Source organism: Pipistrellus hanaki (assembly GCF_964339955.1).
Source record: "Pipistrellus hanaki genome assembly, chromosome: 19".
Taxonomy (NCBI): Eukaryota; Metazoa; Chordata; class Mammalia; order Chiroptera; family Vespertilionidae; genus Pipistrellus; species Pipistrellus hanaki.
In genome coordinates, this window is record NC_140521.1 from 17,244,974 (window position 1) to 17,261,836 (window position 16,863).

The 16,863-nt window shown below is 44.9% G+C and overlaps 1 protein-coding gene and 1 pseudogene across 5 annotated transcripts in view; one reads left to right on the plus strand and one right to left on the minus strand.

The window, feature by feature from the left end:
- PTPN11 (protein tyrosine phosphatase non-receptor type 11) overlaps positions 1 to 16,863 on the plus strand; it is a 56,463-nt gene that overhangs the window by 25,130 nt on the left and 14,470 nt on the right. For 2 of the 4 annotated variants that reach the window (XM_084868313.1, XM_084868312.1), the window contains exons 6-12: positions 114 to 227; positions 7,323 to 7,419; positions 8,418 to 8,497; positions 8,595 to 8,753; positions 13,689 to 13,820; positions 15,282 to 15,448; positions 16,347 to 16,414. In XM_084868313.1, the coding sequence (XP_084724439.1) occupies positions 114 to 227; positions 7,323 to 7,419; positions 8,418 to 8,497; positions 8,595 to 8,753; positions 13,689 to 13,820; positions 15,282 to 15,448; positions 16,347 to 16,414 (817 nt within the window). The remainder of the gene's footprint in view (positions 1 to 113; positions 228 to 7,322; positions 7,420 to 8,417; positions 8,498 to 8,594; positions 8,754 to 13,688; positions 13,821 to 15,281; positions 15,449 to 16,346; positions 16,415 to 16,863) is intronic. The other 2 variants (XM_084868314.1, XM_084868315.1) reach the window with 1 other exon arrangement.
- LOC311613902 (large ribosomal subunit protein uL18-like) lies at positions 9,397 to 10,350 on the minus strand (annotated as a pseudogene). Its single transcript has one exon. The product of its transcript is annotated as a large ribosomal subunit protein uL18-like (transcript).

Below are 16,863 nucleotides of genomic sequence, written 5' to 3' on the forward strand. Positions count from 1 at the left end.
TGCCTTCATGAATACCAAAACAGACCTCTCTGTTATGTTTTGTTTCTTTTTGCATTAACACTTTTTTTCTGTAATACTTTCTTCATTTCACACCAACGGCTGAATTTGATTAGCCCCTCAACACAACTCGTATCAATGCTGCTGAAATAGAGAGCCGGGTTCGAGAACTAAGCAAATTAGCAGAGACCACAGATAAAGTCAAACAAGGCTTCTGGGAAGAATTTGAGGTAAGTTATTAAGAAAATAGATTTTTAAATGAGTCCTATTTTTAGTAGACAAGAAGTTGGTCTTGTGTTTGCAGTTGGATCTGAAAGACATGAATCCATCTCCTCGTTCGGCCATTGATTGACATGGATCGAGCTGCTGGGGGCTTCTTTGAAACAGAGGGTATTGTGTTCTGGGGAGGGGCAGTTAATATGAAATGGACGGGCCAGTAGCTCTATTTAGCTCCTTTGGTTTGCTGGCAGAAACCAAGACAAACAAAGGGATCTGACTCCTTTGGAAGGTTTTCAGCATTGGCTGGGGTCTTCAGAAAGATTCTGTAGCCTCAGTGTAGTGACCAAGTAAGGGAAATAAATGCCTCATGCACAGGCATTACAGTCATTTCACTGACAGCCACACCGATGTCCTCCTTCCACCAGCAGCGCAGCCGGCCGGTGCGTTTCCGAGCCCACAGTCCAGTTTGATTTCTTTAAAAGTGGTCGCGTCCTGCTCAGGGGAGTTGTAATTTCTCCTTCAAGATGGTTAGGTTTTATGGAAACAGGACTTTACGTGCACCCCGAAGCTGTGTCTGGAATAATCATTCTTTCTGGTGATTCCTAGTGGAAAACCTTCCCCTTGTGACTAATCGGTGCCCCAGTGAACAGCAGTCCCAGCCAGGCTGCAGCCTCCAGGAGGCGGGCGTGAGCTGTGCCCGGATTTTCCATCTAGACCGGCTCCCCTAGCTCAGAGGAGGGCTGCTGCCTTCCTGCGGAGGAATGATGCAGTGGTTAGAGGGCTTATTCCAAAAGCTTCATTCTACAGAAACGCCTGTATTTCCTTCGCTCTCTCTCTGCTCTCAGCCCCTCCAGGGTCATGTTTTTCTCTTTAGAGTTGTTTTTATTTGCTGGCTGTCCTCGGCTTCTTTGCAGAGAATTTAAGAGCAAAGGTGCTTTCACATCTCCGCTTTGTTCCTTTGCCTTTAAAGGACCTCCTACTTTGTGCCCTGCCATTGTCCTGTCTTCCTCATCGAGTGTGCTTGTGCTGTGCCCTCCATCTCTTCTTTCCGCTTTCCCTCTTTACTTACGTATTTTTATTTTATTTTTGTTAATCCTCATCCAAGCATATTTCCCATTGATTTTTAGAGAGAGTGGAAGGGTGGTGATGGGGTGGGAGGGAGAGAGAGAGAGAGAGAGAGAGAGAGAGAGAGAGAGAGAGAGAGAGAGAGAACATCGATGTGAGAGAAATACATTGACTAGTTGCCTCCCACAGAAGCCCCAACCAGGGCTGAGGATTAAATTTGCAACCAAGGCATGTGCCCTTGACATGAATCGACCTGGGCCCCTTCATTCTGCGGGCCAACGCTCTATCCACTGAGCAAAACCGGCCAGGACTGTAGGGGTCTCTTTTTGGTCATTGCAGTGACTGGGGAAGCCGCTACTGACATGTGGGGAGCAGGGCTGTTCACTGGCCCTAAATGTAGGGGGTGGTTCTGCACAGTGAGTACTTTTCCCATCCACAGGCAGTCGTGCTGCTGGGATCTCCCACATGTACAACCGGATTAGGGTCTCGATGTTCTCTTGATGCCTTTTAAGGTGTAATAGTTTGATGCAATCCATTGTCTCCAGATCTGCTTTGACTCATGCAATCAGGTGACTGGAACTAGACTTGGGCCCTTTTGAGGGTTCATCTTTGGTGCGAACCCCTGAGCTGTATTGCTGGGGAAAACAAGGTGTCTGGAACTTGTGTCTCAGTTTTCCACAGGCCTTTTTTTTGCTCCCATCCCAGCCTTATCTTTGATGGAGACCCAGTGACATTTAGCTTGATGGGTCCTTCTCAGCTTTTGGTGCCCCAGGGGCTGCTGGTGGGAAGCAGGTTGTGGAAGATAAACCAGGGAAGGAATGTAACCCCCTGGGGACAGGGCTTGCTGGACCCTCTTCTGCCCCTTCCAGCCCTCAGCTGTATGGGGTAGGGAATTAGGATTCTCCTCACCCAACTCCGCAGGGGTTGCTGATGATCTCATGGCTGGAGCCTCTGAGAGCAGAGTGTGGAAACTCACAACTTCGGAGTTCTTTTTATTGTCAGCCTTGCTGTAGATGGATGACAGCCTTTCTCTGCGGGGAATGAAATGTGTTAGGCAAGGGCACAGATGAGAATGGGCTAATGGGCACCGAGGAATGAGCTGGGGAGATACATTGCTAGGCATTATTAATCACACAGCTGCCAGGTAGCCCCTGACTGTGCCTGGGACAGGGGCTCTGCCTGTCCTTCCTCCTCCTCCTCCTCCTCCTCCTCCTCCTCCTATCCTCACCCATTGATTTATTTTATTTTATTTAAAAGTATTTTTATTGATCTCAGAGAGGAAGGGAGAGGTAGAGAGAGCGCGAAACATCAATGATGAGAAAGAATCATTGACTGGCTGCCTTTCACACACCACCACTGGGGATCAAGCTCGCAACCCGGGCATGTGCCCCTGACTGGAATCGAACCCAGGACCCTTCAGTCCGCAGGCTGATGCTCTATGAGAGTCAAACTGGCCAGGGCTCCATTGGTTTTTAGAGAGAGTGGAAGAGAGAGGGAAAGACAGAGATATTGATGTGAGAGAAACACATCGATTGGTAGCCTTCTGCACGAGTCCCGACCAGGGCCCTGGGCTAGGGAGGAGCCTGCAACTGAGGTATGTGCCCTTGACTAGAATCAAATCCTGGACCCTTTGGGTCCTCAGACAGAGATAGAAACATTGATGAGATAGAAACATCATCCATCGGCTGCCTCCTGCATGCCCCCCTACTGGAGATTGAGCCTGCAACCCAGACATGTGCCCAGACGGGGAATTGAACCTTGACTTCTTGCTTCATGGGCTGATGCTCAACCACTGAGCCACACTGACCAGGCTTATGTGCTTCCTTGTATGCCAGGCCCATTTTGTACTTCACAAAGTAATCTCATGTAACTCTTACACCAGCTGTCTGGGGTAGGGAATTAGGATTATCCTCACTTTACACTTGAGGAAACTGAGATACAGATGGCCTAGTAACTTGAAGTGTAAAAGCCCAGGTTAGAGGCAGGCCTCCGGGGGGCTTAGAAAAGAAGGCTTCATGAGTTGTTCTGAAAAGCTTGGACTTGACCTTGAGGGCAGAGGGAGAGAGGGAAGGTGATTAAACAGGGAGGGCCTGGATGAAACACACCTTTTGTAGAGATTGCTCTCGCCACGCGCCCTCCACCAGTGACATGTCACATGTCACGTGGAGTTTGTTTCCTAAGAGAATAGTCTTTGCTTTACTGTCAAATTCATTTAGCTTTTGTTGGAGATGTTTTTCTTTGTTGATTTTTTAAGCAATTGAGTCAGTTCATAGTTGGATTTTTTGAACTTTACCTTAATGTTCAAAAATCAAGGTTGAACCTTCTTCCTAATAACACAGCGAATACTGCTCAGTAAGACCCGCTCACTGTTCAGAGGAAATGCTGGCTTGAAGATGGCAGATGGCTTTAATTAATCTGCACTCATTTAACATTTTTGAATGGCCGTTTCGTTGTCACAGTTCTGCACACATTGTATTTTACTTCTGCCCAGGTTCCAGCTAGCTAAACGCTTTTGTTATTTGCCCTGTGTCACGGCTGAATATTGCATTTTGAAAGTGAGAGTTAAATAGCAATTTAAACTCCTGACTTTCATACCTGTCTGTGAAATTCTGACAAATGAGATGGAAATAACAGGGCTGCTGTGTTATGAAATGTTGACTCTGGCACTTTTGTAGAAATCTTTAAGGGGTAATCATTTTGGCATTTATTTATACTAGTATATATAAAGTATATGTATTTATAATATGCATAAAACTATATATACATAACATATATAAAGTATGTATAGACATAATATATATATAAATTATATATATTTTTCCTCTTTTTAGTCTGCCTTTCACTTTTTTTTGCTTTCCAAAAAAGAAATTTTATTTTATTTTATTTTATTTTTTTAAATATATTTTATTGATTTTTTAATTTTTTTTTTTGCCCCCCTCCCTCCCTCTCATACATACCCTCCCTCCCCAGAGTTTTATGTCCATTGGTTGTACTTATATGCATATATACAAGTCCTTCGGTTGATCTATTATCTCCCCTAGATCTTCCTCCCCTCTCCACTGTAATTTGACAGTCTGTTTGTTGCTTTACTGTCTCTATATCTATCTTTTGGTTCATCAGTTTATAATGTTCTTTATTATCCATAAATGAGTGAGGTCATGTGGTGTTTCTCTTTCATTGATTGGCTTATTTCACTCAGCATGATGTTCTCCAATTCCATCCAGGTTGCTGCAAATGATGAGAATTCCTTCTTTTTTTATGGCAGCATAGTATTCCATTGTGTAGATGTACCATAGTTTTTGGATCCAATCATCTGCTGATGGACACCTAGGCTGTTTCCAAATTCTGGCTATTGTAGATTGTGCTGCTATGAACATAGGGGTGCATATATCCTTTCTGATTGGTGTTTCTAGTTTCTTGGGATATATTCCTAGAAGTGGGATTACTGGGTCAAATGGGAGTTCCATTTTCAGTTTTTTGAGGAAACTCCACACTGTTCTCCACAGTGGTTGCACCAGTCTACATTCCCACCAGCAGTGCACGAGGGTTCCTTTTTCTCCGCAACCTCGCCAACACTTGTCGTTTGTTGATTTGTTGATGTTGGCCATTCTGACAGGTGTGAGATGGTACCGCATTGTTGTTTTGATTTGCATCTCTCGGATAATTAGTGACTTTGAGCATGTTTTCATGTGCTTTTTGGCCTTCCTTCTGTCTTCTTTTGAAAATATTCTATTTAGGTCCATTGCCCATTTTTTAATTGGATCATTCATCTTCCTTTTATTTAGTTGTATAAGCTGTCTGTAAATGTTGGAGATTAATCCTTTATCAGTGGTATTATTTGCAAATATGTTCTCCCACACTGTGGGCTTTCTTGTTGTTTTGTTGATGGTTTCTTTTGCTGTAAAAAAGCTTTTTATTTTGATGTAGTCCCATTTGTTTATTTTCTCTTTAGCTTCCATTGCCCTATGGGCAGTATCAGTGAAGAAGTTCTTTTGGCATACGTCTGAGATTTTGCTGCCTGTGGATGTTTCTAGTATTTTTATGGTTTCCCGTCTGATGTTTAAGTCCTGTATCCATTTTGAGCTTATTTTTGTGTATGGTGTAAGTTGGTGATCTAGTTTCATTCTTTTGCATGTGTCTGTCCAATTTTCCCAACACTATTATTGAAGAGACTGTCTTGACTCCATTGTATATTCGTGCCTCCTTTGTCAAATATTAATTGAGCATAGTGATTTGGGTTCATATCTGGGTTCTCAATTCTATTCCATTGCTCTATATGTCTGTTCTTGTGCCTTTCACTTTCTTGATTTGCCCTTTCACTTTCATGATTTCCTGTTACAGATGAGGTTTGTTTGAAACTAACAGTCATCTAAAGAGGCACTTTCTGTCATTTTAGAATGAAACCTACCCCTTGAAAATGCTTCAGCCTGGCTTATCCACCCTCCTTTCTGTCCTGCAGCTGCTCCTCCTTCCCACTTCCCCACATCCCCTCCTCTTCCTCCTCCTCCTCCTCCTCCTCCTCCTCCTCCTCCTCCTCCTCCTCCTCCTCCTCCTCTTCTTCTTCTAAAAATATTTTTATTGATTTCAGAGAGGAAGTGAGAGGGAGAGAGATAGAAACATCAGTGATGAAAAAGAATCATTGATTGGCTGCTTCCTGCACTCTCTCTACCTGGGCATGTGCCCTTGAGCAGAATCGAAACCAGCACCCTTCAGTCCTCAGACCAACACTCTATCCACTGAGCCAAACCGGCTAGCGCTCATTCCCTCTTCAGATGGGGCCATCCCAGTCCCACTGTGGCTGGCTGTGTTAGTCCCTTGCTTTCCCATGGCAGTCTCCCCCTCCCTCCCCTGCACAGGTGCCCTTCCTGACCGCTGGCCTCAGGACCCCGAGTTCTCGTCTTCACTCTCTGGCTCAGAAGGCCACAGGGGATGTCACAGGCTGGCTGCCTGTGGCTCTGACAAAGGAGTTCTTCAAAGCCTTGCTCACAAAGCTCACATGCCTGTGGCCCAGTCCCCAAACCACTTCTGTTCTCTGGTATTCACATTTGACAACTGACATCTGTAAGGGTTGCTCTGAATTAAACAATGCTAAAAAGAGACGGGCCATCAACTCGAAAACATGAGTCACATCTGTTATTGTATCCTGTACACCAATACCCACTGGCTTTCATTCTTTAAAAAAAATTAAATTTATTGGGGTGGACTGGCTACTAACATGAATTTCAGACCTACAACTTTATAATATGGCATCTGTATGTTCTGCTGTGTGCTTACCACCCAAGTCTAATCTTCTGTCAGCATATATTCGTCACTTTACCCTCTATTTTAAAAGGCTTCTCTTTTATAAATACTTATTCATTGTAGAAAATTTAAGAAAAGAAAGGTGAGAAAATAGAGAAGGAGAAGGAGGAGTAGGAGAAAGGGCCTTCATAATCCCACTAATAATACCCATTACTGTTTGGTGTAATCCTTCTGCCATATCTTACATGTGAGTGCGAAACACATGGCTTCCGTCATACACTGCTAGCAAGGTGGAGCTTCTTTTCACTTAACATTTATTCTCATTCTTTCTCCAAGGCATGAAATAGTCTCCAAAATATATTTTATTGATTTTTTCACAGAGAGGAAGAGAGAGGGATAGAGAGTTAGAAACATCGATGAGAGAGAAACATAGGATGTGCCCATAACCAAGGTACATGCCCTTGACCGGAATCGAACCTGGGACCTTTCAGTCCGCAGGCTGATGCTCTATGCACTGAGCCAAACCGGTTTCGGCCAAGAACATCTTTTAAATGGCTGAAGAAGGAACAATAGTGTTATTTAGGCAGCTGTTTCCATTGGCCATTTATGTTGTTTCTGGTGTTTTTGCCACGGTTGGTACAATGTTAACATGAGCATTCTTAGAGTTATTGCTCAGGACTGACCATTTCCTGAGATAAATTCCTTAAAGCAGAATCGATGCCAGTCTTTTTTTTTTCTTTTTCTTTTTCTTTTTTTAAGCTTTTGATACATAATAATATTTACTTTTGTTTTTTCTCTAGACACTACAACAACAGGAGTGCAAACTTCTCTATAGCCGAAAAGAGGGCCAGAGGCAAGAAAATAAGAACAAAAACAGATATAAAAACATCCTGCCCTGTAAGTATCAGTATTCTGCTCAGGCACCGTCACTCTCGCAGATTTTGATTTGCGGCAGATCCAAGCAAGGCCTTCGCCTCTTTTAATTGTGAGCCGTTTCCAAAATAACCCACTGCGACAGGGACTGCTGGCCTCATTCACAGAGAGCCTGCATGCTGATTACTGAGCGAAATTGCTTTGAGGAGGTTGTTTTCTTCTGTTGATGAATTCTGTTTGCCTAAGAGCGATGATCTCCCAGTGTTAGGCCAGAAGCACTCCGGGGTCCTGGACTTGTGTCCTTGCTCTGTGGTATCTGCCTCCTGGGTCTTGGGAGCTCTGCTCCCTCACCGGGGACAGATAAGCTCCTTCGAGGGCTCTTCGCTCTGCCCCCCGATGCCACTAGCTCGTGTGACTGGAGATTTGGGTGCACACCTACACTTGCCTCAGAAGGCACAGCTCCATCAGCACCCAGATGCTGCCAGATGGAGCCCTGGGGAACCATGGGAAAAAGAGGCCCAGAAGGATGGAGGCCTTGGACGAGTAATGGCACTTGCAGTGATAAATTCTATAAGTCCATAGGGCATTATCAAAACCAGGAAAATGGCATTGTGACTTTGTTCTTCTTAAAGAAAGGCAAAGTGTGGTGCTCAGATTATTGCTATTGCTAACTTAGGATTTAATTAAAAAATATATTTTTATTGATTTCAGGGAGGAAGGGAGAGGGGGAGAGAGAGAGGAACATCAATGATGAGAGAGAATCATTGAGCGGCTGCCTCTTGCACGCCCCCCACTAGGGAATGAGCCTGCAACCAGGCATGTGCCCTTGACTGGAACTGAACCCGGGACTCTTCAGTCCACAGGCCAACACTCTATCCACTGAGCCAAACCAGCCAGGGCAGGATTTAATTTTTTTAATGTGGTTTTATCACAGCTTGGACTATTTTGAGGATGAACAGATTTGAATAGGTTTATCCTAAAGAGGTCTGAGCACTTCTGTGACTGTGGTCTTTTTCTTCCAGTTGATCATACCAGGGTTGTTCTAAATGACGGTGACCCCAACGAGCCTGTGTCCGATTACATCAATGCAAACATTATCATGGTAAACAGCTCTTCACGGTGTCTTTTATTTTACATCCTTTCTTCTGTCCTGAAAGCAACTTTCAGATGTTGGACGGATTTTCTTCTTACATTTCTAGCCTGAATTTGAAACCAAGTGCAACAACTCAAAGCCCAAAAAGAGTTACATCGCCACACAGGGCTGTCTGCAGAACACGGTGAATGACTTTTGGCGCATGGTGTTTCAAGAGAACTCCCGAGTGATCGTCATGACTACGAAAGAAGTGGAGAGAGGAAAGGTATATGAAATACTTTTCTGATAAAACATTTTAAAATGGTTGCTCACTTCAGGTTGACCATGTTAAGAATTGAATAAACAAGTTAAGCTAACTGACCCTCGGGGGAAAAAAGGATGTTGAGGACATTTGATGATGACGTACTTGGTATAGTGTTCTTTAGGTTCTTTTGCTTGGGGCTCATTGAGCTTCTTGGAGCTGTGGATTCACACGTGTGGTGTTTTTCCCCCAACACCACGGTGTAATCTGTTAGCACTATTCGGTGTGTATTTTCATTCAGAGATTGTCCATTTCACCTCTAGAAGTTTTATTAGAGTCTTTTTAACATCTTCTGTGTTTTTCACATGTGCATCATCCCCTATACTAGGGGTGTCGAACTCAATCAGAGAAGGGGCCAAAATCTAAAATCCAGCCTAAATCGCGGGCCGAATGGTTTACTGAACAGTCATAAACTGACAGCGGAGTGCAGTGATGACAGCGCGGTGCGGGCCACATTGCAAGGCCTGGCGGGCTGGATTTGGCCCGCGGGCCTTGTGTTTGACACATGTGCCCTATACCTTTGAACACATAGAATACATTTATAATAACTTTTAATGTTCTTATTACTAATCCTGTTGCACGTTATTTCATTTTTCTGGCTTTTCAGTTTTTTTGTTTTTGTTTTTGCTTAATATGTTTATTGTCTCTGAAAAATCATAGAAAATTGTGATTTGGTTATTAGCTCTCAGCAGCCCGTTCCTGAGCTGTGAGGAAGCTTGCTTTCTTCTGAGCTACCTGATCTTTCTTCTGGGCAAGAGACATTTTGGGACGGTTCCACCTCTTCTTTTTAACTTCTTTCTTAGGCTTCTTTTCATAGACTGGATTCTCTCATATAGCCGTATGAGCTTTCTTATCCATCTCCATGATGTCTGGAGTTACGTTGTTCTTTATATATTGAGAGAACTGTTTCTTGTAAGCATCTTCATCTTCTTCCATTAGATAACACATATAATCTGCAACGTTCTGACCCATGATGTGCTTCCGATGTACTTCAGCATTGAATTTTTTGCTTTCTGAATCGTAACCAGGGAATCGTTTGGTACTGTGAGGGATAGATAGGCCTCCATCCACAGCTCCCTTCAGGGCCCCAAAAACTTTATTTCCAGTAGTAGTTCTGGCAAGCCCTGCATCCAAATATCAGGTGAAGGCACCAGGTCAACCATCAATGCTTTCCACGTTGTATTCATCTCCAATCACCTCCACCTGGCCTTCATAGATCTTGTCCATGCCAAACCTATTGAGAAGCCTGCGGGCCAGCAGCAGGCCAGTACAATATGCTGCAGCATAATTTGTCAGGCCAACCTTCACACCATACTTTGGGAGTTCATGAGCAGAAGCTGCACAAACTATCATATCTCCTTCTATACGGGCGTAAGCGATCTGACAGATGATATCTCTGTTGGTTATGCGAACTATCATCCTGTATTTAGGTGTGTTGTACTTATTTTTATCCTGGATTACCAAGTGTTTCCGGGCATAGTAATCAGTTTTACCCTGTCGCCATCTTCTGAATTTCACTTGGTATCGCTTGAAGTAGGCCTTGTTCTTGATAACTTTCACAAACCCTATCCTGCAGAGGAGAGACCCACGGCCGCGGCTTGTCACAGACCTGCAGGACGAGCCTAACTCCGGTGGGGAAAAAAGCGCTTTTCAGTTGTTTAAGGTGGGAGGGTAAACCCAGCCGTCACTCCAGCGTATCCAGAGACAGTGGTCCGAAAGGGAATGTAAGGAGGGCTGCCTAGTGCCTTCAGGTGATTAGAGAACTAGTAAACCAACCGTGATTTCCCTGGTCATGCAAACTTGCTGTTCATGACTTTTAAACATTTAGAAAGTAATTTGAATTATCTGAACAATACATTCAAATAAATGTTCAAGCACAGTTATTGATAAAGTTGCTTTTATCACCATCCCTCATCCATCCACTTTAGTCCCCTCCTCCAGCATAAACCTTGTGTGATGTGTATTATTCTACACTCTTCTTGGCGTTTACATATATGTATGTATTAAAGGCATTGCTATCGGCATTATATACCTACATTTACATATATATGCCTTTATATACGTGCGTGTACCTATAGAAGTATATAGTACTATTTTCTGAAAAATACTATATGAAAAAGTGCTTTCATACTGTAACTTTATTGTGCATCTTGGTATTTCCTCCACTAAATACACGTTCTTTCTGTCTCATAGCAATTACATGATATTTCATGGTATACATTTATCATAATTTATTTAATCATCGTGTGCTGGGCATGTAAATATTCAATTTTCTAAGTAGGGAAGTGAACAGTCTCATTCTTGCTTCTGTGTCTATGTGGCAATGTTTCTCTAGGATAGATGTCAGGGATTGCTAGGTCAGAGGGTGTGCATGTTGAAACTTATGTAGGTTCTGCCAAACCACCTTCCAGAGCGGTTTCCCAGTGCACACTCTCCCCAGCTACGCATGCCTAGTAGCCATCTCCCCACATCTTCACGACACTCCAGGTGTTTAGAAATTGTAACTTCCGCCCTTGCCGAGAAGCAGACAGATCTCATTGAGTGACAGCTGTGTGTTATCCAAAGCCAGTCTGTCCACATAGCTTTGGAAAAGTTCTGTGTTTGTGTTTGTGCTCTAGGCAAAGTGTTTTTTTAGACACACTTGATTTGGTTTCTATAACAGCTGCATGGAATGTAGCAGTCACACCTGTAAGTTAAATGTAAGACAAATGGCGATTTTGGATTTTAGCCCTCTTCCTGTAATTTTCTTGTCGTTGTGAAGGGCAGTGTGATGGGATAAGGTTTTCATTGTTGTTCTAGTGGTTGAAGGTCTCTGAGGCCTGATCTGGTCTCTGAAACAAAGGTCTCCTCAGTAACCTTAGCTGTTCTTGAGTTAATGGATGAGTTAAGGCCTCTTCATAGTTTCCTCTTCAGGTGAGGGTCACCTGCCCTCGGTATGGAAGGGGAAGCTGAACCCCCTGGAACCCCTTGTCCTGTGTGTTGCCTGATGGAAGTTACAGGAGACCACCTGTTTCTCAGAGACGTGGGGTGTAAAGACAGGATGCTCATGTCCCTTCAGAGGGATCAGTACTGACTCTTTCAGATGAGCTCCCAGAGGCTCCTACAACAGACACTGGGCCCGATACTGCCTCCTCCTCACTTCCTCTTCCCAGCCCGTGCCTGCCTTCCCATTCTTCCCCTTCACTTGGTGGGTGGAGAGGGTGACAGGAGAGCTTTTATTCTCTCCACGGGCCTCCGGACACCGTGCTCTCTCAGCATCATCACCCTCCCTGCTCCCTGGACAGAATAAAAGCCAGACTGGATTCCTTCGGATCCTGGGGCCTGAATTTAAAAACTCAAGTATTAGCCCTCGCAGTTTAGAGTGTTTGTGTCAAGGTTTACATCAGAGTTTAAAAAAGTGGGAAGTGGGCTGTAGTACTTCACCACTGTTTAAAGTCAGCCAAAAAACGCTTTTAGAGTGACCATTTAATTTTGTGTTCTCTTGAGGGCAACAGTCCTCAAATTGATTAGCCAGTAACAGCCTTGAGTGCAATTAATGTTAAAGGTGTTCATCTGGGGAAAATTGTATTAAATCTGTCACAGGGTATTTGGATCTATAAAACACTGGAGGGAAAGCCGAATTCAAAACAATAATAAATCAATGACCCCAAGCCGTGCCAAGCAAAAAAGTGGCACCATCCATTAAATTCTGTTGAATATTCCTCCTACATTGTTTTTCTTTTCTTTAATTGACCATTGACTGCGGGGGCTAGTCTGCAGCTGCTCTGTCACGTCCATTTTTATAACTGGGAATTTCTCCATCTTCCTAAAATACAAGGAAATGGTCTTTTGCTGATATTTGTGTCCAGTCGTGGAAAGGAAGTGGCATCGGTAACGCCGCCCAGGGAAAAAAAAAACACACACACAACATCATTCTTTACTCAGGGCACGTCACCACATATATATATAGACTCATCGCTCATGGGCTCATGAAGCAGAGTGTCTTCCTCTTTGGCAGCAAGAATGGCTTTCTTGGTGCTATATTTTCCCACCTGCCTGCCCCGAAGCCAGCAGCTCTGCAGGCTTGGCGGTCCCAGGCACCCAGTTAAACGAAGGCGACGTGTGCAGTAGGGAGCTAATGGGTCTGGATATAGAAAAAGCAGCTGGTTCAAAGGCTGCCTTGCTGTGCTGGCTGCATTCACACTTGGGTTAGATAAGGTGCAGGGCCCTCCTATGCCTGGGTGGAAATGAACCAGATGGGCTGGCTTATTGGACAGCCCATCCACCTCCAGAGATCTTGCTTGCCTTCACTGTAGAGCGGCTGGCAGATCTCTAGAATCCAAATCTCAGTGGTTGCTAGACAACACCCTCAACCTGGCCATTTCCTCTCTTTGCATCTTTGATTCTTTTTTAAAAAAATATATATTTTTTTTTATTGGTTTCAGAGAGGAAGGGAGAGGGAGAGAGAGAGAGAAACATCAACAATGCGAGAGAATCATTGATCGGCTGCCTCCTGCATGCCTCCCATTGGGGATTGAGCCCAGACATATGACCTGACTGGGAATGGAACCATGATCTCCTGGTTCATAGGTTGATATTCAACCACTAAGCTGCCCCAGCTGGGCACATCTTTGATTCTTTAGAATTAAATAAACATAGACTGTCCTTTGACCTGAGTGTTGGATGGGACAATTCTGCACACACAGCCTTTTCTTCCCCCTCCTCCCCGGTTCTCCAAGCCCCTGCTTCCTAATTTGAACTCTTCTTTCCAGTCCTTTGGAAAGCCATCAGTTCCAGGATGGAAAGGCCATTCTCCAGATTAGTGGTCGTTAAGCAAAACTTAGACATTTGCTTTCTGCTGGTTCACAGATATTAACTGTCTTTTTTTTTTTTTTTTTTTTTTTTCCTGATCCCTTCCAGAGTAAATGTGTCAAATACTGGCCTGATGAGTTTGCTCTGAAAGAATATGGGGTCATGCGTGTTAGGAACGTCAAAGAAAGTGCCGCTCATGACTATACGTTAAGAGAACTTAAACTGTCAAAGGTTGGACAAGTAAGTATATTGTCGTATTTTAGAGGCTTTGGGAACCGTTTTGGTATGCAACCCAGGGGCATGCCGTTACAATCATTCACTCACTCACTGGTTCAGCAGCCATTAATTGGATGCCTTCTGTGTGCCAGGTACTCTCGAGGCACTGCTGGCACATTGCAGACAAGACACAGCCTTTGCTCCCCCAGAGCCTAGAGCCAGAAGTTTAAAATTTAAATGAGCAACTAAGCTTTCTGATTGTGCCGACTGCGAAGGCACAGGATGGCATGCTAGAGAGTGAGTGGGCACTTGAGATGGAGTACACAGGGAGGGCTTCCCTGCGGGAGTGTCACTGGAGCTGAGGCCTGAAGGTGGAGGCAGGGACCTGGGGGACCTTTATCAAGGAGAAGGAGCACGGATGAATAGGGAGCTGGTCTCTCCCATTCCTCAAATGTCCTTTCTGCAACTGTGTCGCCCCTTGATTTTTTGCTAACCATTAGCATCCAAAAGTATTTTTCGTGATGTCTGCAAATTAAATGCACATAATTCACGAAAAGACCCTAACTGTGGTTCAGATTCTGGTCGTGGACACTGGTCTAGTTACTCTGTCCTTGTTTATAAATCCCCTTTTAAAATGTCACTTAGCTTGGATTGTCTGCAGATCCAGAAGAAGCTGTAAGGATGAATAGTGCTGCTCAGTGACTTCACCCGGGGGGACCCCACACGTGATGCTCTTGGGTGTTTCGCAGCCTTGGGTCCATGGTTGACCTTTGTTAGTGATCACTGTCCTCAGAGGAGCCCACGTGCTGAGTCTCCTCCCATCTGCAGAGCAGTGGCTGTGTTTCATTGCTCCTGTTTAATCCTCACAGTGGTGTGGTGAGAGAGGGATTATTATTCCTATCTGCAAAGGGAGGAATGGAGGCTTAGAGATGGCCATTTGCTGCAGTGAGTGTGCATGCTGGGATTTTGGCCTAAATCCAGCTATCTGATTGCAAAGCCTGACTTCTTGTCTATTCTGTACTTGACAGAAGAAATTAAAATATTATGATATAATAATAAACGTGTGGCTGGGTGGGGGGCGGGGGGGGAGAAGGGCTGGGTACAAAAGGACAAAGAGGAACGAGTGACTTGAGGGAGGAGAGCCCCGGGGCCCCGCGATCTCAGTGGCCTCCTGCGTTGAGCTGTGCGTGGACGAGGCTCATCAGAGAGGGTGCCCGCCGCTGTTGATGTAGGTTGGCGTTTCCTCAAGGACAGATTGCCGCACTAGACATCTGGGTTCTGTGACCGAGGCCAAGAGTTGACCCTGGGATTGCTCAGCCCGATCCAAAAGGAGGAGCAATCTGGAAAACTGAGGGGGGCCTTCGAATGGAGTGGGAGGGGCTTCGTGCTGACCAGCGCAACTGGCTCACATGGGATCTGAGAGAGATCAAAACCGGGCAGTGCCGCAATCCCTTGATTTATTTAATTCTTTTCTGGTTTTTCTTGGCTCTACTCCAGGGGAATACGGAGAGAACGGTCTGGCAATACCACTTTCGGACCTGGCCTGACCACGGCGTGCCCAGTGACCCCGGGGGTGTACTGGACTTCCTGGAGGAGGTGCACCACAAGCAGGAGAGCATCATGGATGCGGGGCCCGTGGTGGTGCACTGCAGGTGACCAGCCCTCCCCTCCAGTCCCCAGCCTGTCCCAGCTCCTAGCGCCCAGGGCTTTTTTACCTACCCACCCCCAGCTGTCTAACCGTGGGAAAAATTCAATCTCTTTTTGAGGCATAGATAAACTGCATTAAGGGACACTTTGACCCCAAAATATATTTTTTGTAGATCCTACAAGATTGCCGGGTACCGGTGGGTAGTAGGACAGAGGTAGAGAACACAGTCTTTATTCTCAAGGAGCCCCTAGTCTGCTAATGTTTGCTTTTTTAATAGGATAACTTAGGGTTCATTTCTTTGATTGTGATTCTATTCTACCAAGAAATGACATATATTTTCCCCCCAACAATATACTTGTTTGCTTCAAAAGCTTAGGACCGCTGCTCACCCAGGCCTCTGGAAGCCAGTCCTGTGGCCTCCGCCCCAGAGTTTGCAGGCTGCTGGTGCCTGAGTTTGGGCCTCACGGTTACTCTGGGGAAAGCTTGGTTTCCTAAATCTCACTCCTGTGTTGGGCAAGTAGATGTGCGTGAAACTTTACTCAATTTTTTAAAAGCTCTGGGGCCAGTGTTTTTCATACACAACACAGATTTGATCCTCACAACAACCCTATAAAGTATGTACTGTTTGTTATCCCCACTTCCCAGGTGAGGAAACTGAGGATCAGAGATGTTAAGAGACTTTGCCCCAGGCACACTGAGCTGGAGAAGCCAGGCTCTGAGTGCAGGTTGGATTCACTCCAAAGCCCCATGCTCTTAGCAAATATATTTCCCAATATAAATAGACAATCTTGCAAATACTCCCAAGAGCAGATATCGGTTCTGTTCATATTAATAGCTTGGTTTTGAGTATAAGACTTCCGTGAATGACTTCATTCTCATTGCTTCTTGTCCTCTGCCCACAGTGCTGGAATCGGCCGGACAGGGACGTTCATCGTGATTGATATCCTTATTGACATCATCAGAGAGAAAGGTAGGTTGTCCGGAGGGCACGAGGCTACAGTTCCTGTTTTCAGTTAATGGACAGAAAGTGCTATGAAAATAGCCCGGGGAAGGAAATGTGAATGTTAAAAATTTTCACAGAAACCTGGGCTGAAGACTCCAACCTTCAATATATTTGCCAGAGAACAGAAGGGATGCTGTTTGAGCATTTGGTATATTATAAAATGAAGCCTAGAATCTGTGGATCCACTGCTGAGATCTTTTGTTGAATATGCATTGGTGGTCTCTATCCAGCTCCTACTTACGTTTTGCTGACGGAATGGGGTGGGAAAGTGGGGGAACCCTACCTCAGACACATCATGTAATCGATTGTGTGGGGTCACTGCTATTGATCAGAGGCCAGTGCCGTAGCCCTTGGAACGTGTTTGGTCAGAACATTAAAGACTAAATTTGCTTCATGTCTGAGCCTGCTGAACGTGG